The following is a 25,489-nucleotide window of genomic DNA, read 5'->3' as shown; positions in this document are numbered from 1 at the left end:
TGAGGCATGGGCTATAGATAGGGTTGTGCGGATGAGGGTGAATGTGTTGGAAATGAAATGTTTGAGGTCGATATGTGGTGTGAGGTGGTTTGATCGAGTAAGTAATGAAAGGGTAATAGAGATGTGTGGTAATAAAAAGAGTGAGGTTGAGAGAGCAGAAGAGGATGTGTTGAAATGGTTTGGTCACATGGAGAGAATGAGTAAGGAAAGATTGTCAAAGAGGATATATGTGTCAGAGGTGCAGGGAATGAGAAATGAGAGACCAAATTGGAGGTGGAAGGATGGAGTGAAAAACATTTTGAGCGATCGGGGCCTGAACATACAGGAGGGTGAAAGGTGTGCAGGGAATAGAGTGAATTGGAATGATGTGGTTTACCGGGATCAACGTGCTATCAATGGATTGAGCCAGGGCGTGTGAAGCATCTGGGGTAAACCATGGAAAGTTTTGTGGGGCCTGAATGTGGAAAAGGAGCTGTGGTTTCAGTGCATTATACATGACAGCTGGGGGGGGGGGGAGTTGTCATTTGATGTGTGGTGGGGTGGTGACGGGCATGAATAAAGGCAGCAAGTATGAATTATGTACATGTGTATATGTGTATATGTCTGTGTATGTATATAAATGTTTACGTTGAAGTGTATAGCTATGTATATGTGCATGTGTGGATGTGTATGTACATATATGTATAAGTTGAAATGTATAGGTATGCATATATGCGTGTGTGGACGTGTATGTATATACATGATTATGTGAGTGAGTTGGGCCATTCTTTCATCTGTTTCCTTGCGCTACCTTGCTAATGCGGGAGACACCGACAAAGTATAATAGATATATAGATATATAGATATATTTATATTTTCTTTTTTCATATATTTTCGCTATTTCCTGCATTAGCGAGGTAACATCAAGAACAATGGACTGAGCCTTAGATGGGAAGTCTTCACTTGGCCCCTTCTCTGTTCGTTCTTTTTGAAAAGAGAAAACTAGAGGAGAGGATTTCCAGACCCCGCTCCCACCCATTTTAGTTACCTTCTATGACACATGAGGAATGAGTAGGAAATATTCCTTCTCTCCTATCCTTAGGGATAATATATAGGATTGGGGAGAAAGAATACATCCCACTTATTCCCTGCATGTCATATATGGTGACGAAAAGGAGTGGGTGCAAGGGGCTGGAAATCCTTCCCTCCAGTTTTACTTTTCCAAAAGAAGGAACAGAGAAGGGAGCCAAGTGAGGAGTCTTTCCTCTGATGTTCTGTCATTTGTTCTTGAAAGCTACCTCATGAACAGGGGAGATGGGGAACATGTATGAAAAAATACATACATATGTTCCTGACGTATGATGGTGGTTTGACTTACTATTTTTCAACTTTATCATGGTGCAACAGTGATATGCATTCTGTAGAAACCACACTTCAGATTTTGAATTTGGTCTTTTCCGGGCTAGCAGCATGTCATACATAACTCTCTTGTGATGTTGCAGATTAGCTATGATGTTCAGTATGTTAGAATTACAATATTGACTGTATTTTTTACTTAAGGTATTTTCTTCTTATGATAGGTTTATTGGAATGTAACCACATCATAAGTCAAGGAGCAGAAGAGGGTGTGTTGAAATGGTTTGGACATATGGAGAGAATGAGAGTGGAAAGATTGACAAAGAGGATATATGTATCAGAAATGAAGGGAACAAGGAGATGCAGGAGACCAAATCGGAGGTGGAAGGATGGAGTGAAAAAGATTTTGAGCAATTGTGCATGAACATGCAAGCGAGTATTAATGTTGTACATGTGTATGTATGTATATGGGTTTGTATGTATATGTATGCATGTTGTATATGTTGATATGTATATGTTTCTGTGTGTATGTATGTATATATGTGTGTGTATGAGTGGATGGGTCTTTTGTTGTATGTTTCCTGGCACTACCTCGCTGATGCAGTAAGTGGCAATCAAGTATAATAATGAAAATGATAATGATATTAATTATAGTAATGATATATTTATCATTATTATGCATAATTGCTGTTTCCTGCATCAGCAAGGTAGCACCAAGAAACAGACAAAGAATGGCCCATCCACTCATGTACACATATTTATTTTCTTTTATTCATCATACTTTGTTGCTGTCTCCCGCGTTAGTGAGGTAGCGCAAGGAAACAGATGAAAGAATGGCCCAACCCACCCACATTCACATGTATACATGTCCACACACGCACATATACATACCTATACATCTCAACGTATACATATACATACACACACAGACATATACATGTTTACACATGTACATAATTCATACTGTCTGCCTTTATTCATTCCCCTCGCCACCCCACCACACATGAAATAACAAACCCCTCCCCCCCGCATGTGCGCAAGGCAGTGCTAGGAAAAGACAACAAAGGTCACATTTGTTCACACTCAGTCTCTAGCTGTCATGTATAATGCACCAAAACCACAGCTCCCTTTCCACATCCAGGCCCCACAGAACTTTCCATGGTTTACCCCAGGCGCTTCACATGCCCTGGTTCAATCCATTGACAGCACGTTGACCCCGGTATACCACATCGTTCCAATTCACTCTATTCCTTGCATGCCTTTCACCCTCCTGCATGTTCAGGCCCCAATCACTCAAATTCTTTTTTCACTCCATCTTTCCACCTCCAATTTGGTCTCCCACTTCTCCTCGTTCCCTCCAACTCTGACACATATATCCTCTTTGTCAATCTTTCCTCACTCATTCTCTCCATATGACCACACCATTTGAAAACACCCTCTTTTGCTCTCTCAACCACAGTCTTTTTATTACCACACATCTCTCTTACCCTTTCATTACTTACTCGATCAAACCACCTCAGACCACATATTGTCCTCAAACATCTCATTTCCAGCACATCCATCCTCCTGCGCACAACTCTATCTATAGCCCACGCCTTGCAACTATATAACATTGTTGGAACCACTATTCCTTCAAACATACCCATTTTTGCTTTCCAAGATATCGTTCTCAACTTCCACACATTCTTTGACGCTCCCAGAACTTTCACCCCCTCCCCCACCCTATGATTCACTTCTGCTTCCATGGTTCCATCTGCTGCCAAATCCACTCCCAGATATCTAAAACACTTTACTTCCTCCAGTTTTTCTCCATTCAAACTTACCTCCCAATTGACTTGTCCCTCAACCCTACTGTACCTAATACCCTTGCTCTTATTCACATTTACTCTTAACTTTCTTCTTTCACACACTTTACCAAACTCAGTCACCATTTTCTGCAGTTTCTCACCCGAATCAGCCACCAGATCTCTATCATCAGCGAACAACAACTGACTCACTTCCCAAGCTCTCTCATCCACAGCAGACTGCATACTTGCCCCTCTTTCCAAAACTCTTGCATTCACCTCCCTAACAACCCCATCCATAAACAAATTAAACAACCATGGAGACATCACACACCCCTGCCGCAAACCTACATTCACTGAGAACCAATCACTTTCCTCTCTTCCTACTCGTACACATGCCTTACATCCTCGATAAAAGCTTTTCACTGCTTCTAGCAACCTGCCTCCCACACCGTATATTCTTAATACCTTCCACAGAGCATCTCTATCAACTCTATCATATGCCTTCTCCAGATCCATAAATGCTACATACAAATCCATTTGCTTTTCTAAGTATTTCTCACATACATTCTTCAAAGCAAACACCTGATCCACACATCCTCTACCACTTCTGAAACCACACTGCTTTTCCCCAATCTGATGCTCTGTACATGCCTTCACCCTCTCAATCAATACCCTCCCATATAATTTCCCACGAATACTCAACAAACTTATACCTCTGTAATTTGAGGACTCACCTTTATCCCCTTTGCCATTGTACAATGGCACTATGCAAGCATTCTGCCAATCCTCAGGCACCTCACCATGAGTCATACATACATTAAATAACCTTACCAACCAGTCAACAATACAGTCACCCCCTTTTTTAATAAATTCCACTGCAATACCATCCAAACCCGCTGCCTTGCCGGCTTTCATCTTCCGCAAAGCTTTTACTACCTCGTCTCTGTTTACCAGATCATTCTCCCTAACCCTTTCACTTTGCACACCACCTCCACCAAAATACCCTATATCTACCACTCTATCATCAAACACATTCAACAAGCCCTCAAAATACTCACTCCATCTCCTATTCAAATCACCACTACTTGTTATCACCTCCCCATTAGCCTCCTTCACTGAAGTTCCCATTTGTTCCCTAGTCTTATACACTTTATTTACCTCCTTCCAAAACATCTTTTTATTCTCCCTAAGATTTAATGATACTCTCTCACCCCAACTCTCATTTGCCCTCTTTTTCACCTCTTGCACCTTTCTCCTGACTTCCTGCCTCTTTCTTTTATACATCTCCCATCCATTTGCTTATTTCCCTGCAAAAATTGTCCAAATGCCTCTCTCTTCTCCTTCACTAATAATCTTACTTCTTCATCCCACCACTCACTGCCCTTTCTAATCTGCCCACCTCCCACGCTTCTCATGCCACAAGCATCTTTTGCGCAAGCCATCACTGCTTCCATAAATGCATCCCATTCCTCCCCCACTCCCCTTACGTCCTTTATCATTATTATTATATTATTGTTATTATTACTATTATTATTATTATTATTATTATTATTATACTTTGTTGCACTCACCCGTGTTAGAGAGGTAGCACAAGGAAACAGACAAAAGAATGGCCCAACCCACCTACATACACATGTATATACATACACATCCACACATACACATTCGCTGATGATACAGCGCTGGTGGCTGATTCATGTGAGAAACTGCAGAAGCTGGTGACTGAGTTTGGTAAAGTGTGTGAAAGAAGAAAGTTAAGAGTAAGTGTGAATAAGAGCAAGGTTATTAGGTACAGTAGGGTTGAGGGTCAAGTCAATTGGGAGGTAAGTTTGAATGGAGAAAAACTGGAGGAAGTGAAGTGTTTTAGATATGTGGTAGTGGATCTGGCAGCGGATGGAACTATGGAAGCGGAAGTGGATCATAGGGTGGGGGAGGGGGCGAAAATCCTGGGAGCCTTGAAGAATGTGTGGAAGTTGAGAACATTATCTCGGAAAGCAAAAATGGGTATGTTTGAAGGAATAGTGGTTCCAACAATGTTGTATGGTTGCGAGGCGTGGGCTATGGATAGAATTGTGCCCAGGAGGATGGATGTGCTGGAAATGAGATGTTTGAGGACAATGTGTGGTGTGAGGTGGTTTGATCGAGTAAGTAACGTAAGGGTAAGAGAGATGTGTGGAAATAAAAAGAGCGTGGTTGAGAGAGCAGAAGAGGGTGTTTTGAAATGGTTTGGGCACATGGAGAGAATGAGTGAGGAAAGATTGACCAAGAGGATATATGTGTCGGAGGTGGAGGGAACGAGGAGAAGTGGGAGACCAAATTGGAGGTGGAAAGATGGAGTGAAAAAGATTTTGTGTGATCGGGGCCTGAACATGCAGGAGGGTGAAAGGAGGGCAAGGAATAGAGTGAATTGGATCGATGTGGTATACCGGGGTTGACGTGCTGTCAATGGATTGAATCAGGGCATGTGAAGCGTCTGGGGTAAACCATGGAAACCTGTGTAGGTATGTATATTTGCGTGAGTGGACGTATGTTTATACATGTGTATGGGGGTGGGTTGGGCCATTTCTTTCGTCTGTTTCCTTGCGCTACCTCGCAAACGCGGGAGACAGCGACAAAGCAAAAAGAAAAAAAAAACATTTCAATGTATACATATATATACATACACAGACATATATACACATGTACATATTCATACGTGCTGCCTTGATGCATTCCCATCACCACCCCTCCACACATGAAATAGCATCCCCTTCCCCCCACGAGGTAGCGCTAGGAAAAGACAAAAGGCCACATTCGTTCACACTTGGTCTCTAGCTGTCATGTGTAATGCACCAAAACCACAGCTCCCTTTCTACATCCAGGCCCCACAAAACTTTCCATGGTTTACCTCAGATGCTTCACATGCCCTGGTTCAATCCATTGACAGCACATCGACCCCGATATACCACATTGTTCCAGTTCACTTTATTCCTTGCATGCTTTTCACCCTTCTGTATGTTCAGGCCCCGATTGCTCAAAACCTTTTTCACTCCATCCTTCCACCTCCAATTTGATCTACCACTATTCCTCATTTCCTCCACCTCTGACACATATATCCTCTTTGTCAATCTTTCCTCACTCATTCTCTCCATGTGACCAAACCATTTCAATACACCCGTTTTTTGCTCTCCCAACCACACTCTTTTTATTACCACACATCTCTCACCCTTTCATTACTTACTAGATCAAACCACCTCACGCTACATATTGTCCTCAAACATCTCATTTCTAACACATCCACCCTCCTCTGCACAACCCTATCTATATCCCATGCCTCACAACCATGTAACATTGTTGGAATCGCTATTCCCTCTAACATATCCACTTTTGCTCTCCAAGATAACGTTCTCGCCTTCCACACATTCTTCAATGCTCCCAGAACCTTTGCCCCTTCCCCCACCCTGTGACTCACTTCTGCTTCCATGGTTCCATCTGCTGCCAAATCCACCTCCAGATATCTAAAACACTTCACTACCTCCAGTTTTTCTTCATTCAAACACCTCCCAATATACTTGTCTCTTAACCCTACTGAACCTAATAACCTTTGCTTTTTTCACATTTACTCTCAGCTTTGTTCTTTCACACACTTTACCAAACTCAGTCACCAGTTTGTGCAGTTTCTCACTCGAATGAGCCACCAGCACTGTATCATCAGCGAACAACAAAAGTCTCACTTCCCAAGCCCTCTCATCTATAACAGACTGCATACTTACCCCTCTCTCCAAAACTCTTGTATTCACTTCCCTAACAACCCCATACAAAAACAAATTAAACAACCATAGAGACATCACACTTCCTTGCCGCAAACTGACATTCACTGGGAACCGATCACTTGCTTCCCTTTATCCATTCCTTTTGCCACCCTGCCCCATAGGAAACAGCATCGCTACCCAGTTTCAGTGAGGTAGCGCCAGGAAAACCAACAGAAAAGGCCACATTTGTTTACACTCAGTCTGTAGCTGTCATGTGTAATGCACCGAAACCACAGCTCCTTATCCACATCCAGGCCCCACAGATCTTTCTATGGTTTACTCCAGATGTTTTATATACCCTGGTTCTGTTCATTGACAGCACGTCAATCCCAGTATACCACATCATTCTAATTCACTCTATCCCTTGCCCACCTCTCACCCTCTTACATGTTCTGGCCCCGACTGCTTAAAAATCTTTTTCACTCCATCCTTCCACCTCCAAATTGGTCTCCCTCTTCTCCTGGTTCCGTCCACTTTTGACATACATATCCTCTTTGTCAACCTTTCCTCGCTGATTCTCTCCATATGTCCAAGCCATTATACACCTGTTCAAGACTGAGGTTCTCGTCAGCTATGAGTTTCGCAAATTCATCCACATACTCGGCAGCTCCTTCATGGTTTGCAGACCACTTTTCTCCGCATGCTATATTCATGGAAATTCCTTGACACTTCTTGGATCTTTGAAGCCATCCTTTACTATAGTCACACTCATGTAATTTAAGTTCTTTATGGAACAACTTAGCCTGGTCCATTATCATGCTACCTGACAAGTCCATTCCCTCACTCCGACGCTGTTGAACCCATTCCATCATCACTTGATCACGCTGAGAATCTCACAGAATTGCGGTATCACCACCAACAAGTGCAGTGTAAAGAATGTAGATAAGCACATCTTACTCACAGCGCCATCTGTGACCGTTCAGTTATCTAGTCTGGTGGCCATGGCATTTTCAAGTTCCCTCACGTAATTTTGTCCAGACTAAAGGAGGTGCCGAATCATCAGTTGCTGGAAATTCGGTGGTGTACCTGTACCTTCTGAATCTCATCAACTAAACTGAATTTTTGTTCATACTCAGTGAATATAGTTTTCAGATCTGTAAGTTCTCATTTCATGACCCCCCTCCATGTGCCTTAAATTGATTCTTCAGTTACTTTAACTCTTCCTCTTGTTGTGTAAACTTCTGGTCTTGCTTTTAACAATATTCCACAAAATTTTCAAACATTTGTTCTCGTATGGTACCTTCAGAATCCCATCAACTGAATTGATTGAATTTTTGTTCATACCCAGTGAATATAATTTTCAGATCCCTAAGTTCTCCTCATTTCATGACACCCTCCATGTTCCTTCAGTTTCTTTAACTCTTCCTCTTGTGTTAACTTCTGGTCTTGCTTTTAACAATATTCCATAAAATTTTCAAACATTTGTTTTCTTATGGTTCCTATTTCATCTCTACCTCTTTTCTCTTATTTATGGGTTTTGATACAGCTGACTAGTCTTAATAGATCCCCTTACTTGAGGCCATGTGACTTTAGTCCAGATTGAAAAAAACTTTAGTACAGTGAGTAGCTTTGTTTGTGGCTATTGGCAAACTAGTTCTAGCTTTCCAGTTGTATTTCTTTGCTTTCTGTGTGTGTGTGTGTGTGTGTGTGTGTGTGTGTGTGTGTGTGTGTGTGTATGTATGTATGTGTGTGTGTGTGTGTGTGTGTGTGTGTGTGTGTGTGTGTGTGTGTGTGTGTGATAACTATTTATGTGTAATGAGAAGAGAGTTTGACACTTGCTTTTCCACAGACCTCAACCAAGTGTATACACAGTATCTCTTAAGTATCCTCTCACACTCTCATGTTCACACTCCAATGTATTCCAGGTATGTGTGTGAGAGATGAGATTAGACAGGATCAAATCAGCTGATAAGATTGTTAATAGTTATTAGTAATATTCAGGTTTCCTTGTTTCTTAGGCTGAGTTGGTTCATCTTCGACATGAATGTGCAGAAGGACGAGCCTTCCGTGAGGTGGCTGAAGCAGAGAGCAAAGAACTGCTGATGAAACTTCACTCCAGTCAGTTGAAGTTACACTCTGCAGGTGGAGCTACAAGCACACAGGACTCAGAGAAGATCAGAGAGCGTCTGGTACTGTAGTTTTTGCAACTCTTCCTTTCTCAAAATCTGCATATTCCTTTTAATTTGATTCATAGTTATACAACAGGTTTTGATTGTAGCCATGAAAGGATACTTTTGAAATGTTTTATTATGTATTCAACAATGTATTATTGACTTTTTTTTTTTTATACCCATTTGCTTCTCCCAATTTAGCAAGGTAGTCTGAGGAACACATGAAGGGTGTTTTCATTTGCACATATCCACATACCATCCACATTCAAACCCCATAGACTGTTCCATGGTATACCATGATTGCTTCCAATTTTTTTAATTCAGCTCATTCACAGCATGTCCCTTATATACTGTATCAGTCTTTTTTATTCAACCCCATACATGCCTTTCACCCCCCTGAATGCTCAGGCAATGACGCTTTAGTCTCCTCCATTTCATCCTTTTATTTTCTCAGTCTCCCCCTCCTTCTTCCTTCCCAACCAGTAAGATGGTTTTCACATTTACTCCCAGATTCTACACTCCATCAGAATTTGTTACCAGTTCTTGAGTTTCTCTCTGGAGTCTGCCACTAGAACTGTGTCATGTACAAGCAGCAGCTGATTCACCTCCCATATCTGCTATCTCCAGCATACCATAAACCCACCCCTTACTCTAAGACCCTTATCTGCCTCCACATAAACCCACCCCTCACTCTGGGATCCTTTCAGTGGTGAGATTACACATCCTTGATGCAGATCTCCCTTCACTAGGAACCACTCAACCTCCTCCCTTTCTGCCAGTACAAATGCCTTCTTGTAAAAAGTCCATGCTGCATTCAGTAAGTTTTCATTTACTTCATATATTAATGGAACCTTCCACAAGGCCTCAGTGTTAACCTAATCTTATGCATTCTCCAATTTTTTTTTTATACCTGTTGTTTTTTGCACTTGCGAAGTTGCACCAGGAGTAGACAGAGAAATTGCCTTATATGCTCACATCCACTTGCTAGCTGTCATGTGTATTGCACCAAAGCCTCAGCCCTGTGGCCACAACTAGGCTCAACTGACCCTTCCATGGTTTCCCATGGTTGCTTCATATGCCTTAGTCCATTGACAGAGTGTCACCCCCTGTATGCTATATTGCTCCAATTCTGTGTATCCCATGCATACCTTACACCTTTTAGCATGTTCAGACCCTGAGCAATCAAAACCTAATTCTCTCTGTCCTTCCTTCTCTAATTAGGTCTTCACCTTCTCCTTGTTCCTTCCACATTTGATACATACATCCTCTTTGTTAACTTCTCCTCATTCATTTATTCCATGTGTCCAGATCATTTCAGTACACCCTTTTCAGGTCTCTCAACCTTACTCCTCTTATTACCATACTTGTCTCTTATCATATCATTTCTTAATTAATCAACCCTCCTCACACCACATACAGTTGTCAGACATTTCATTTCCAACACATTTACCCTCTCCCCACCCCATGAGTAACTTTAGCTCCCATGGTTCCATTTACTCCCATATCCACTCCTAGGTATCTAAAACTTTTTACTTTATTCAAATTTTCTCTATTTAAATTCACATTCCAGCCATCCTGTCTCCCGATAGTGCTAAATGCAATAGCACTGCATTTATTCACATATTCTCTCGACTTTCTCCTTTTTCACACATTTTCCCAAACTCAGACATTAGCTCTTGCAGTTTCTCACTTGAATTTGCCACCAACTTGACATGGTATCAGGAAACAAAATCTGATTCTCCTCCTGGGACTCCCAACACCCAATAGACAGCACACTTGTCCTTCTCTCCAAGACCATTGCATTCACCTCCCATATGACCTCATCCATAAACAGACTAAATAGTCATAGTAACATCATAAGCCCCTGCCATGACTCAGTTTCACCTGCACCTCTTGCCCTTTTCTCTGCCTACACACACAAATGCCTTATTCTCTTGTTAAGAATTCCATATTGCTTCTAATAGTTTTCCTCCCACACCATATATTCATAACACCTACAAAGCATCTCTGTCAACTCTATCATATGCTTTCTCCAGATACACAGATGCCACATAAAAATCCTTCTGTTTTTGTTAGTATCACTCACACATTCTTAAAACACACTTATCAGTGAATTAAACTGAAGCTGTATGAGTTCAATTCACATTGAAGAATTTTCATATGACATTATGTTGGCTGTAAGTTTATGTGCCTGTGTTTTTATAGTGGCCATGAATTGATTTTTCATAAACTCTCCTGTGCTGAAATCACTGTACTCATTTTTTTAGTTGTATCACTAATTACAGTACAGGTACACCACTGAATTTCTGGCAACTGATGGTTTGATACCTCCTTTAGTCCAAACAAAATTACGTGAGGGAACTTGAAATTTCTGCGGCCACCAGACTAGTTTACTGGGTGGCCACAGATGACGTTATATGTAGGGCGCGCATATTTACATTCTTTACACAGCACTTGTTGGTGGTGATACCACAATTCTGTGAGATTCTTCACTTATTTTGCTTAAATTTAACCCTAGCTATGGCTTCTGTGACATATGAGAGTGTCAGTCATGGTGTCAAATGTAAACACCAGTCCATATCAATCCAAGATAAAGTAGAACTGTTGAAAAAATGGACCATTGTGTTTCGTTACATAAGCTGTGTGACATATGCAGTATTGGTTTGTCAACTGTTTATGATATAAAGAAGCAAAGGGAGAAAATATTGAAATTCTATGCAGACAGCGATTCCAAGAAGCAAATGACGATTAGAAAAACTATGAAAGATAGTATGAGTACTGAGCACGATCAAGTGATGATGGAATGGTTTCAACAGCGTCGGAGTGGACCTGTCAGGTAGCATGATAATGAACCAGGCTAAGTTGTTCCATAAAAAACTTAGATTACAACATGAGCATAACTATAGTGAAGGATGGCTTCAAAGATTCAAGAAGCATCATGGAATTTCCATGAATAAAGTGTGCCGAGAAAAGCGGTCTGCAAACCACGAAGGAGCTGCCGAGTATGTGGATGAATTTGTGAAACTCATAGCTGATGAGCACCTCAGCCCTTAACAGGTGTATAATGTATTTCATTTATTCATTTGATTTACATTTAATGTTTTTTTTATTCAAATTTTAGCAGTCCCAAATATACTTAAGACACATGGGAGATGTATAATTAGTGGGTTAGAGGTATATTTTTTTTTTATTATACTTTGTCGCTGTCTCCCGCGTTTGCGAGGTAGCGCAAGGAAACAGACGAAAGAAATGGCCCAACCCCCCCCTATACACATGTATATACATACGTCCACACACGCAAATACACATACCTACACAGCTTTCCATGGTTTACCCTAGTCGCTTCACATGCCTTGATTCAATCCACTGACAGCACGTCAACCCCGGTATACCACATCGCTCCAATTCACTCTATTCCTTGCCCTCCTTTCACCCTCCTGCATGTTCAGGCCCCGATCACACAAAATCTTTTTCACTCCATCTTTCCACCTCCAATTTGGTCTCCCTCTTCTCCTCGTTCCCTCCACCTCCGACACATATATCCTCTTGGTCAATCTTTCCTCACTCATTCTCTCCATGTGCCCAAACCACTTCAAAACACCCTCTTCTGCTCTCTCAACCACGCTCTTTTTATTTCCACACATCTCTCTTACCCTTACTTTACTCACTCGATCAAACCACCTCACACCACACATTGTCCTCAAACATCTCATTTCCAGCACATCCATCCTCCTGCGCACAACTCTATCCATAGCCCACGCCTCGCAACCATACAACATTGTTGGAACCACTATTCCTTCAAACATACCCATTTTTGCTTTCCGAGATAATGTTCTCGACTTCCACGTATTCTTCAAGGCCCCCAGAATTTTCGCCCCCTCCCCCACCCTATGATCCACTTCCGCTTCCATGGTTCCATCCGCTGCCAGATCCACTCCCAGATATCTAAAACACTTCACTTCCTCCAGTTTTTCTCCATTCAAACTCACCTCCCAATTGACTTGACCCTCAACCCTACTGTACCTAATAACCTTGCTCTTATTCACATTTACTCTTAACTTTCTTCTTCCACACACTTTACCAAACTCAGTCACCAGCTTCTGCAGTTTCTCACATGAATCAGCCACCAGCGCTGTATCATCAGCGAACAACAACTGACTCACTTCCCAAGCTATCTCATCCCCAACAGACTTCATACTTGCCCCTCTTTCCAAAACTCTTGCATTTACCTCCCTAACAACCCCATCCATAAACAAATTAAACAACCATGGAGACATCACACACCCCTGCCGCAAACCTACATTCACTGAGAACCAGTCACTTTCCTCTTTTCCTACACGTACACATGCCTTACATCCTCGATAAAAACTTTTCACTGCTTCTAACAACTTTCCTCCCACACCATATATTCTTAATACCTTCCACAGAGCATCTCTATCAACTCTATCATATGCCTTCCCCAGATCCATAAATGCTACATACAAATCCATTTGCTTTTCTAAGTATTTCTCACATACATTCTTCAAAGCAAACACCTGATCCACACATCCTCTACCACACTTAGAGGTGTGTTGATGAATTATTATTACATTACCACGGTTGGTCCAGTAAAATGGTTAATTTGGCAAGGCTTTGTAACCAAGAGTGCTGGAAAATCATTGGTGTACCTGTACCATACCTATTTTGTGCAACCAGCTTTCACAGTTATGAATAGGTTAAACTGCTTATTTGTTGTACACATTGTACTGATATTGAATGCTTTCTTGGGGTAAGCATGTCAATCATTGTTAAGTTGTAAAGTTACAGGTGATTAGGCTAATTAGCAATTACATAATTTGGTCTTGTGTACTCTGTTCTACTGTATATGGCACTTTATTATTTTACAGTAGTTAGTGTTGTTAGAATTATAGTTTCAAACTGATATTGTTTATATCCTGTATATGTTTGCCTATGGGAAACAGTGCACTGGACTTGCCCTCTGTCAAAGGTGAGGCATTAAAGGCTAAGAAATGGCCCAGGAATCCTCCTGTTATGCCAGAGAGTAAAAGGGAAGAGTGATGGAGGGTGATGGCTCAGAATGTCAGTGGGATGATGGGTGAGAGTGAAAGGAGGGAGCTTATGGAGAATTATAAAAGTTATAGTTTGGATGTGATGGGGAAGGGGGACACCCTTATCATTGGATCATTGGGCAGGGTGCATGGAGTGAAAACGTAAATGTTGAAGGCAAGTTGTAGGAAGGTGTGGAAGGAGGAGTGGTATAGACAAATTCATTGAAATCATCTGGAAGAGGGGGAGAAGGATGGGCAATTGCACTATTGTAGAGAGTATAGGAGGGTTTTTCAGAGCATGGATGGACTTGATCAAGAATGATGTGGGTGAAAGGAAAGATTGGAATTTTGAAATATGCATGGGTATGTGTGCATATGGAAATGAAGCATATGTGGAGAAATTTGAATGACTGTATAAGTGGGTTTGAGAAGGAGAGGAAAGTGGTTGTAATGGATGATATGAATTCATGGGAGGGATGTGATGAAATTGGCAAGATACTTGTTCATTGGGAAGTGTGTGGAGTAAATGAGAATGGAAGTTATCTTGTTGATGACTGTGCTTGGAGGGATTTATTCCTTGCAAACACTTTTTTCAACAGGATATGGTTTTCTGGTATATGTGAATGAGAAATGATGGAAGAGAAGAACAAAAGGGTTTCATTGATTATGTGGCATTGGATGAAAGGTTGAGAAAGATTGTGCTACATGTTTAGAGTTGTAAGATGATTCTTTGGCGATTCTAACCACTTTGCATATCTTGTGAAGATGGGGATCATGGAGAAGGGAAGGCATAGCATAATGAAGAATGGAGATGTAAAAGTGTTAGCAAGGGACAAGATGAATTAGAAATAATACAATAAGTATGAAAGAAAGGTGACAGAAAGTTCCAATGCAAGTGCAGTAAATGTAGGGATGTAGTCTTGTGTGATTTTCATTGAAGTTGGAGGCTCTATTCACATACAAAAGTTCACATCAAAGCTGGGCTTTAATTGAAATATAGAGTGGTTAATGAAAGGGACATGAGATAATTGAAAGTATCTACGAATTTTGGATGTGAAGAAGCTTCCCTTTTGAAATGTGCCGTATCATAGTTATCAGAAAAGACATGAGAGGGTAGAGTTTCAAAGCTTTGAGGTGTAGGGAAAGAAATAGTTATCAAAATGGCCCACCCTTGAGTTGCTATCAGCCACATTGTAATCATGTGATGCAGTGGTCTATGTAGTGATGGGGGCACACAAGAAGCCAGCTCTCTGGAGCAAAAACCAGAGTAATACCTGTAGAAGATGGAAAGTGAAACATTATAGCATTGGACAAAAGGGCCAAGTTTAAAAGTTAGTCTAGTAGAGTTTATAAGTCTCATTGCGTTGCTTTCAACTCAACTCTTTCAAATAAAGATGCAGGGCTAGAACCAACCCAGATATGAGAGCAGTATTCCATACAAGGATAGATCAGTCCTTTGTATAAATGGAGTAAATGTTCAGAGGAAAAGAAATTTCGACATTGAAACAGGACTCCCAGTTTCTTAGAGGCAGACTTAGCTAAAATGTTTAGAGAAAGAGTGCTGAGAGTTGTAGAATTAGTAGTTGAATACAATTTTGTGAGATATAAGAATAAAAATGGAAAGACATGGATGGATGAGATTAGAAATGCTGTGGAAGAGAAGAAAAAGCCATGTGGTTGACTGCTCAAAAGGAATATACCAGTTGAAGTTCAACAGAGGAGGAGGGAAGAATACATGGATGTGGAATGTTAAGAGTTTGATGGAGGGAAGCAAAGAAAATGTAGATGAAGATTTTGGAAGAAAATTTGACTGAAAAGCTTTAGAAAAATAAGAAATTGTACTGTAAGGAGATGAAATTGGAAAGAGGTGGAAGTGAGAGTAGAAATGTAAATGTGAGAATTAAGGAAGGGGAATTGTTGATTCAAAAGGAGGAAGTGAAAGAAAGATGAAAAGAATGTTTTGAAGAATTGATGAAGTGGGAGAAGGTGAGGCAGCAGTTGTTACATTCATGGATATGGAAGATGGAAGGGAAATGATACTAGTGCAGGGGCCTATAGCAAGAAGGGAGTTAAAAAGAGTGATAATGAGGTTGGAAGTAGGAAAGGCACATGGATTGGATATGATTACTTCTGAGATGTTGAAGTGTAGAGGAGAAAGTGTGATAGGGTGGATGCATTTGATTGGGTGAATGCTATTACTGTTCCTGTATTCAAAGGAAAAGGTGCAAAGGATGTATGTAGCAATTGTAAGGGAATACATCTGTTTAATATACCAGGAAAAGTGTATGCAAGAATGTTTATTGAAAGGGTGATGGAAGTGACTGAGTGCAGAATAAGTGAGGAGCAAGTGGATTTTAGGAAAGTTGGGGATGTGTTGACCAGATGTTCATGATGAGACTGATTGTGGAAAAGTGTCTAGTGAAAAGTAAGAAGCTGTATGCACTTCTATGGATCTGGAGAAAGCATATGACAGAGTCAAGTGGAATGCTTCTTGGGATGTTTTAAGGATATACGAGATAGTGGGACAACTGTTGTATGGTGTGAAAACCATCAATAAGAGAGCAAATGCATGTGTAAGAGTGGATGGAGAGTTAAGCGAAAGTTTCGGTGGATATGTAGATGTGAAGCAGAGCTGTGTGATGTCACTGCAGCTTTTTAACATATAAAAGGATGAGTGATAAGAGAGGTGGAAGCAAAACTAGGGAAGAGGGATATAGATATGGAGTATGTTGTTGAGGTATTGTGGCTAGTGATAGGCTTTTTTTGGATGATACTGTATTTTTTGCTGAGAGTGAAGAGGAGTTGCAGAAATTTTTAGTGTGTTTTATGATGTGTGTAAGTTTAGGTGATTGAAGGTAAGTATGAGTAAAAGTAATGTAATGGTGTTTGAAAGAAAACAGTGAAAGGATAGATTTTTTAGAGCTTTATAAAGTGAGACAAGAAAAGTGTACTAAACTGTGTTATATATATGGAGGAAGAAAGACTGGAAGATGTGAGAGAATTAAAGCATTTGGGAGCTGTCTGTGGTAAGTTCAATGATATGGAAGGAGGGATAAGGGAGAGAGAAGTACAGGCTAGAAAAGACAGTGGGTCCCTTCATAGAATACTGAAGAGGTAGAGGTGTAGTTATGGAGGTGAAGAAAGGATTAAGGGACAACATAGTCCTCCCCTCCCTGATGTATACAGCTGAAATTTGACATGGGATGAGTCGCAGAGCCTATGATATGATTAGATGGAGTGAAGGAAGTAATGAAGGGGCATATTAGAGATTTGGTATGACAAGCAATGCAAAGGGGATGAATTGTGGAGTGGTGGAGGGTGAAAAATAATACTATGAGGTGGTTTGGGCTTGTAGGAAGAATGCAAGACTGGGACTCTACAATGGGTGTATTTGACAGAACAATTAAAGGGGTGGATGTCAAAGGAAGACCTCCTGTGAAATGGGGAAGTAGAGTGGAAGAGTACTGAAAGGAGAGAAATAGGGTAAGAATGTGTGGAATGATGTATGTGAGAGGGAGGTATGTAAGGACAGGGATAATTGGAGACTTTTGCCTTGTCCTCCCCATGTTGGGAGTTCTTGGAGGGAATGGGTGTCAGAGATATAGATAGGTAGATAGATAGATAGATAGAGCACCTAATCACTTAATCCACACATCTTGTACCAATCCTGCAATCACACTGATCTTCCCCAGTCTGATGATCTGTGCATGCTATCATGTTTTTAGTTACCATCCTCTCACTATACTCAACATATTCATCCCTTTGTAATTTGAGCATTTACCTTTGTCCCCCTTGCCTTTATGCAGTGGCATTATAAAGGCATTCTGCCAGTCTTTAGGCACCTCACCATGATCCATACATACATCAAAAATCATAACTAATTGGTCAACAACAGAGTTACCTTCTTTCTTGAATGAATTCAACCTCACTACCATCCTTTCAACTGACATATCCACATTGGGCTTTTACCACGTCATCTCTTTTCACAAGACCACTTGCCATGACTTTCACTTTGCCTACCTTCTTGTCCCAATCACCCTACATCTACCACCTAGTCATCAAACACATTCGACAATCCTGAGTACTCACTTCTCTCCTTTTTACCTTTTTTATATCTGTTATCAAGTCCTGATTTGCCCCTTTCACTGATTTTTGTATTTGTTATTGTTTTTTTTTTTTTTTACAGCACTAACCTCTTTCTGAGACTTTTTTTTATTCTCTCTGAAGTTTGCTGGTAGCTTCCTTTAATTCCCAATTGCCCTCATTTTACAGTTCCTGCACCCTCCTCTTTATTTCATGCTGCTTTCTCTTGGATGTCTCCCAATCACTCATACTCCTTACCTATAATTACGACTTTCATTTCTCCTTCACAAACACCTTAACTTTGTCTTCCCACCATAGTGCCCTTTCTTACTTTTCAACCTCATGCCTCTCACTTCCCTTGCACATGTCAGCACTGTTTCCCTTAATACCTTCCTTTCCTCACCAACTCCCCTAGCTTCACTTACTCGTGCCTTTTTCCATTCTACATTCAATTTATGTAGGTTTCTCTTCACATGAGCCTCTTTTCCAAGCTCTCTCTTTTCTTTTCTGCTTTGCTTTCACCTTTTTCCATTTATCTACTTTCTGTTGGTGCTTTTGAAAGTAGCTTGATAGACTAGGCTATACATCACTATTAGAAGAATTCATAATGATTTCTCTGACTGCAACAGTATGGCAAAGAAAGAGCTGGAGCATCACAGCAATGTGAATGTTTACAAGGTGAGTGGCAGCAAACTTAATGCTCACTGGTTGACAGAGTCAGAAAACTACTTTTAAGATGCTGAGGTAGGCATACCCTTCTTGCTCAGAGGAGAGTTACACTTTCAAGCTTGCACACGTGGTCTTTCACCCCTCTAAAACATGGGAAATTTTAAGGTGGCAAGGGTAAACCCACCATGATATAGACCATGTGATATGGTGGAAAATGAATAGGTCTTTCTGATACCATAGAAAAAGAAATAGAGTGGTCTTCTAATGCCATAAAGGAATAATTTTGGGACCATAGCAGGCTCACCCTTATTGCACATGACATTTATGGTTCTGTACTTTTTTCTTTTTTCCATGTCCTTCATCAGTCTTTTACATCAGATGAAAATCCCTCAGAATTATTGTTGATAAGCAGGTATCTAAGTTTTCTCTGGTACCATGTACACACATAGCTAATACACTATCTTTACTGGTCTTGTCTTTTTATCTTGTCCATTTCTTCTTTTTTTTTTTACTTCGTTTATTACTGGAGTTCATCTGATATGTTTATAACCTCTAGTAATTTCATTTAAGTTCATCCTTCATTATCTTTTTTCTTTTTCCTTTTTTTTTTTACTGAAATATAATCTAATCCACATATTATGAAACTCCCTCAGCTTTCTGTTTCCAGCTTCACTAATTTTTTTTTTTTTTTTTTTTTTTTTTTTTTTTTTTTTTTTTTTTTTATACTTTCTCGCTGTCTCCCGCGTTTGCGAGGTAGCGCAAGGAAACAGACGAAAGAAATGGCCCAACCCCCCCCCCCATACACATGTACATACACACGTCCACACACGCAAATATACATACCTACACAGCTTTCCATGGTTTACCCCAGACGCTTCACATGCCTTGCTTCAATCCACTGACAGCACGTCAACCCCTGTATACCACATGACTCCAATTCACTCTATTTCTTGCCCTCCTTTCACCCTCCTGCATGTTCAGGCCCCGATCACACAAAATCTTTTTCACTCCGTCTTTCCACCTCCAATTTGGTCTCCCTCTTCTCCTCGTTCCCTCCACCTCCGACACATATATCCTCTTGGTCAATCTCTCCTCACTCATTCTCTCCATGTGCCCAAACCATTTCAAAACACCCTCTTCTGCTCTCTCAACCACGCTCTTTTTATTTCCACACATCTCTCTTACCCTTACGTTACTTACTCGATCAAACCACCTCACACCACACATTGTCCTCAAACATCTCATTTCCAGCACATCCATCCTCCTGCGCACATCTCTATCCATAGCCCACGCCTCGCAACCATACAACATTGTTGGAACCACTATTCCCTCAAACATACCCATTTTTGCTTTCCGAGATAATGTCCTCGACTTCCACACATTTTTCAAGGCTCCCAAAATTTTCGCCCCCTCCCCCACCCTATGATCCACTTCCGCTTCCATGGTTCCATCCGCTGACAGATCCACTCCCAGATATCTAAAACACTTCACTTCCTCCAGTTTTTCTCCATTCAAACTCACCTCCCAATTGACTTGACCCTCACCCCTACTGTACCTAATAACCTTGCTCTTATTCACATTTACTCTCAACTTTCTTCTTCCACACACTTTACCAAACTCAGTCACCAGCTTCTGCAGTTTCTCACATGAATCAGCCACCAGCGCTGTATCATCAGCGAACAACAACTGACTCACTTCCCAAGCTCTCTCATCCCCAACAGACTTCATACTTGCCCCTCTTTCCAGGACTCTTGCATTTACCTCCCTTACAACCCCATCCATAAACAAATTAAACAACCATGGAGACATCACACACCCCTGCCGCAAACCTACATTCACTGAGAACCAATCACTTTCCTCTCTTCCTACACGTACACATGCCTTACATCCTCGATAAAAACTTTTCACTGCTTCCAACAACTTGCCTCCCACACCATATATTCTTAATACCTTCCACAGAGCATCTCTATCAACTCTATCATATGCCTTCTCCAGATCCATAAATGCTACATACAAATCCATTTGCTTTTCTAAGTATTTCTCACATACATTCTTCAAAGCAAACACCTGATCCACACATCCTCTACCACTTCTGAAACCGCACTGTTCTTCCCCAATCTGATGCTCTGAACATGCCTTCACCCTCTCAATCAATACCCTCCCATATAATTTACCAGGAATACTCAACAAACTTATACCTCTGTAATTTGAGCACTCACTCTTATCCCCTTTGCCTTTGTACAATGGCACTATGCACGCATTCCGCCAATCCTCAGGCACCTCACCATGAGTCATACATACATTAAATAACCTTACCAACCAGTCAACAATACAGTCACCCCCTTTTTTAATAAATTCCACTGCAATACCATCCAAACCTGCTGCCTTGCCGGCTTTCATCTTCCGCAAAGCTTTTACTACCTCTTCTCTGTTTACCAAATCATTTTCCCTAACCCTCTCACTTTGCACACCACCTCGACCAAAACACCCTATATCTGCCACTCTGTCATCAGACACATTCAACAAACCTTCAAAATACTCATTCCATCTCCTTCTCACATCACCGCTACTTGTTATCACCTCCCCATTTACGCCCTTCACTGAAGTTCCCATTTGCTCCCTTGTCTTACGCACCCTATTTACCTCCTTCCAGAACATCTTTTTATTCTCCCTAAAATTTACTGATAGTCTCTCACCCCAACTCTCATTTGCCCTTTTTTTCACCTCTTGCACCTTTCTCTTGACCTCCTGTCTCTTTCTTTTATACTTCTCCCACTCAATTGCATTTTTTCCCTGCAAAAATCGTCCAAATGCCTCTCTCTTCTCTTTCACTAATACTCTTACTTCTTCATCCCACCACTCACTACCCTTTCTAAACAGCCCACCTCCCACTCTTCTCATGCCACAAGCATCTTTTGCGCAATCCATCACTGATTCCCTAAATACATCCCATTCCTCCCCCACTCCCCTTACTTCCATATACATAAGTATACTTATGTAAGTAGGAGAGATGGCCAGAGAGCGTTATTGGATTACGTGTTAATTGACAGGCGTGCGAAAGAGAGACTTTTGGATGTTAATGTGCTGAGAGGTGCAACTGGAGGGATGTCTGATCATTATCTTGTGGAGGCTAAGGTGAAGATTAGTATGGGTTTTCAGAAAAGAGGAGTGAATGTTGGGGTGAAGAAGGTGGTGAGAGTAAGTGAGCTTGGGAAGGAGACCTGTGTGGGGAAGTACCAGGAGAGACTGTGTACAGAATGGAAAAAGGTGAGCTTCACTAATAACACTTGTAATTTTGTTTAGCCTCAATTTTTGTTTTTGTGGTGACTGACTTGGCATGGGCAAACATGTCCCAGTCAAAGCCATCTCAAGTCAGAAGAAAAAAGTATTGAAAAAGTATAAAGAAATTGATCAGGGCTTCACAAGTGCATGTAACTCTGACTCTTAAAGGCAAAAAATATTAGGAAGAGGGAAAGATGAAAAAAGGAGAGAATTCCACAGCTTTATTGTTTGAATAAAGATGGAGTTATCATAATGGTCAGTCTTCATGTAGTCAGTCTCCATTGAGAAAATATGAGAAGCATCAGCCAGACTTGAGTCTTAGGTCCAGACCTTGGTGGCGTGGGATACATTTAGATGGCTTATGAGAGCAATCATCATAAAAATGCCTAGAAAACAAGGAAAGGGCAACAGCTGCACAGCAGACAATAAGGGATGGTTAGAGAAATATACTGCCAGGGAAATTAATGAGATGGAAGGCTTTTGATTCTGCTTTGGGTAATAGAAAGTTTGGATGAAAAACCACCCAAGATATGTTGGCAGTACCCCATACTAGGGCAAATAAATCCCCTGTAGATATGAAATAGCTGCTCACAGGTAAAATAATTTTGGGAAATTGCAGGTTCCCATGGTTAAGTACCCTGTAATTTCGTATTTGACCAACCCTCCTCACACCACATATTGTCTTCAGATTTTTCAGTTCAAACACATTCACCCTCTTCTTTATATATTTGTCTAAAGCCCATGCCTCGCACCCATACAACACCAGTGGAACTACTGTGTCTAAACATACCCATACATGCCCTTGAAGACAGTGATATCTTTCTACACATTCCTCAGTACACCCAGTACCTTTGCTCTCTCACCCATCATATGTTTAACTTTGCTCCCATGGTTCCATTTACTGCTAAGTTCACTCCCAGGTATCTAAAACACTCCACTTCTTCCGAGTTGTCTCCTTTCTAACTCACTATCCTAAATTTATTAACCAGCTTCTACAGTTTTCACTCAAATTGGCTACCAGTGCTGTGTCATCAGCAAACAATTACTGACTCCAGCTCAAAAGACCATGTATGTTTTCCTCTGTCCAAAACCCTTGCATTTCCCTCCTTCACCATCCCAACCATTAAGAAAAAAAAAATGCTATTGTGACCACACACCATTGTTGGAGACTCACCTTCACTTGGGACCACTTAAACTCTTCTCTTCCTACTTACACACAAACCTTACTCTTTTGAAAAAAGCTCTTCACTGGTTCTAGCAGCTTTCCTCCCACTCCATATATTCACAGCACCTTCCATAGAGCATCTCTGTGAATCATTTCATAATCTTTCAGTATATCCAAAAATTCCACTTTCAAGTCCTTGTGTTTCTCAACTGCTTTTTTCAAAGCAAAGACCCAGTTCACATATCCTCATCTACTCCCAATTCACAATGTTCATCCACAATCTGAAACTCTGTTCATGTCACCACTCTTATAATTACCACTCTTATACATCTTACCGGTGTACTGAACAAACTTATACCTCTGTGATTCAGAAACTCAGTGTTGTCCCCCTTGCCATTATATAGTGGTACTACATTGGTATACCACCAGTCCTTAGGCACCTCACCATGATCCATATATATACTGAAAATCCTGACTAACCAATCAACAACACAGTCCCCTCCTTTCTAAAAAAAAATCTATCTGCAGCACCATCTCCAGCTGCATTGCCACACTTCATCTTAGGCAAGGCTTTCACCATCTGATCCTTCAAGATACTCATTCCATTTAGTCTTCCTCATTTTTACCTGTCACCACTTCCCCTTTTGCCCCCTTAACCAATGTTCCCATTTGTTGTCATGTTTTCTCAGACTCTTAAGAATCTTCCAAAACATTTTCTTTTCATCCCTAAAGTTTCTTGACTCTCACTGACTCCACATCTCATTTGCCCACTTTTTTCAGTGCCTGCACCTCCCTCTTGAGCTATTGCTGCTGCTTTCTCTTGTACATCTCCTAGTCACTTGCACTCCTTTCCTGCAAATAATGCCCATAAACCTCTCTTTTGTTTTTTACTAGCAACCCAACTTCATCCCACTCCTCATTACCCTTTCTAACCCTTCCACCTCCCACCTGAATGCCATACACTTCAGTTTTTCTTGGTATCTCTTCTCATGAGTCTCTTTTTCAAGCTCACTTACTTTCACAGCCCTCTTCCCATCCATATCATTTCCTCTTTTTCTAAAACCTCAACAAAATTTCACCCTCACCACTACCAAGTAATGGTCAGACATCCCAACATCTGCCTCTGTCATCACATTCACATTCATGAATCTCTCCTCTGCATTCGATAATGATCTTTGATCATCTTTCCTCCTCTCCCATGTATACATATGTATGTCCATCCTTTTAAACCAGGTAAAGTATTCTCAGTCACCACTTTTTTTCAGTGCACAACTCCACATTTAATATATTCTTCACTCTTATTCGCAACACCAGGTACCCTATGTTCCTCAGTTATACCCTCAACTGCCATAGTACCCACTTTTGTATAAGAATTACCCATCACTAATAATCATTCCCTTGCATTCCCTCATATATGTGTCCATCCATTTATATATGTTGTGGTAATCTTAAGGATGTAGTCATTATTTTTGTTGAGTCATGCTTGGTTTTGAACAAACTGATCAGATGACTCATTTGAGTAGTGATCAGTTTAAGTTATACTTATGCATTGAATGTTGATAATAATGTGTGCTACAAAAGTTGAAATTTCTTTCTTCGCACAACCCTCACATGGTGGAATTGGCCGAAAAGCCCATACCATGGGCATTATACAGAAAATAAGTTCTTTCTTTGTGTATTAACAGAGTGGCATGCAGAAATAAAAGAAAATTTACAGAGTAACATAGCTGCCTTTGTGTTGGCTAGTTGGAGTGCTGTGTAAGTGGAAGGAGGGTTTGACATATTGAGATAAAAGGGGAGGAAATGGAGGTCTTGATCTTTTTCTTCCTATCTCTTGACCATGGTATCACAGTATGATCTTATTTCATAAACAGGCACATTGTTGGCGGTGAATAGCATGAATATATTAAGAAATGTTACAGTACACAGACTAAAAATGTGTAGGTGGAGAGGGTATGTGACCAGCAAGTTTGGTGTGGTCCTTCCTAACCTTAAGACCAGAGGGAAATGACAGAGGTCTTTTTTGTTTGTATCTTACTGTTATTTCTTACATGTGGCTAGCATTGATAATATATCTGATGAAAATATGTAAAAATAATATGCTGTGCACGCTAAATGGTATGCTATACTCTTTGCAGTAAATGAGTAGACAGAGGCCAAGCATGAGGGTGGTGAGGTCCTGTGCTGACATCCTCCTTAATTTTGCTAAAATCACTGT

At 40.9% G+C, this 25,489-nt stretch overlaps 1 protein-coding gene across 1 annotated transcript in view; it reads left to right on the top strand.

Annotated features, from left to right (window-relative positions):
* Positions 1-25,489, top strand: part of LOC139750632 (Golgi-associated PDZ and coiled-coil motif-containing protein-like) — a 544,937-nt gene that overhangs the window by 7,693 nt on the left and 511,755 nt on the right. Inside the window, exon 3 of the mRNA XM_071665307.1 lies at positions 8,872-9,042. Coding sequence (XP_071521408.1) covers positions 8,872-9,042 — 171 coding nt within the window. The remainder of the gene's footprint in view (positions 1-8,871; positions 9,043-25,489) is intronic.

This window comes from Panulirus ornatus, chromosome 10, assembly GCF_036320965.1.
Source record: "Panulirus ornatus isolate Po-2019 chromosome 10, ASM3632096v1, whole genome shotgun sequence".
Classification (NCBI taxonomy): Eukaryota; Metazoa; Arthropoda; class Malacostraca; order Decapoda; family Palinuridae; genus Panulirus; species Panulirus ornatus.
The sequence above is the reverse complement of the archived record's forward strand: the minus strand, read 5'-3'. Positions and strand labels throughout refer to the sequence as shown.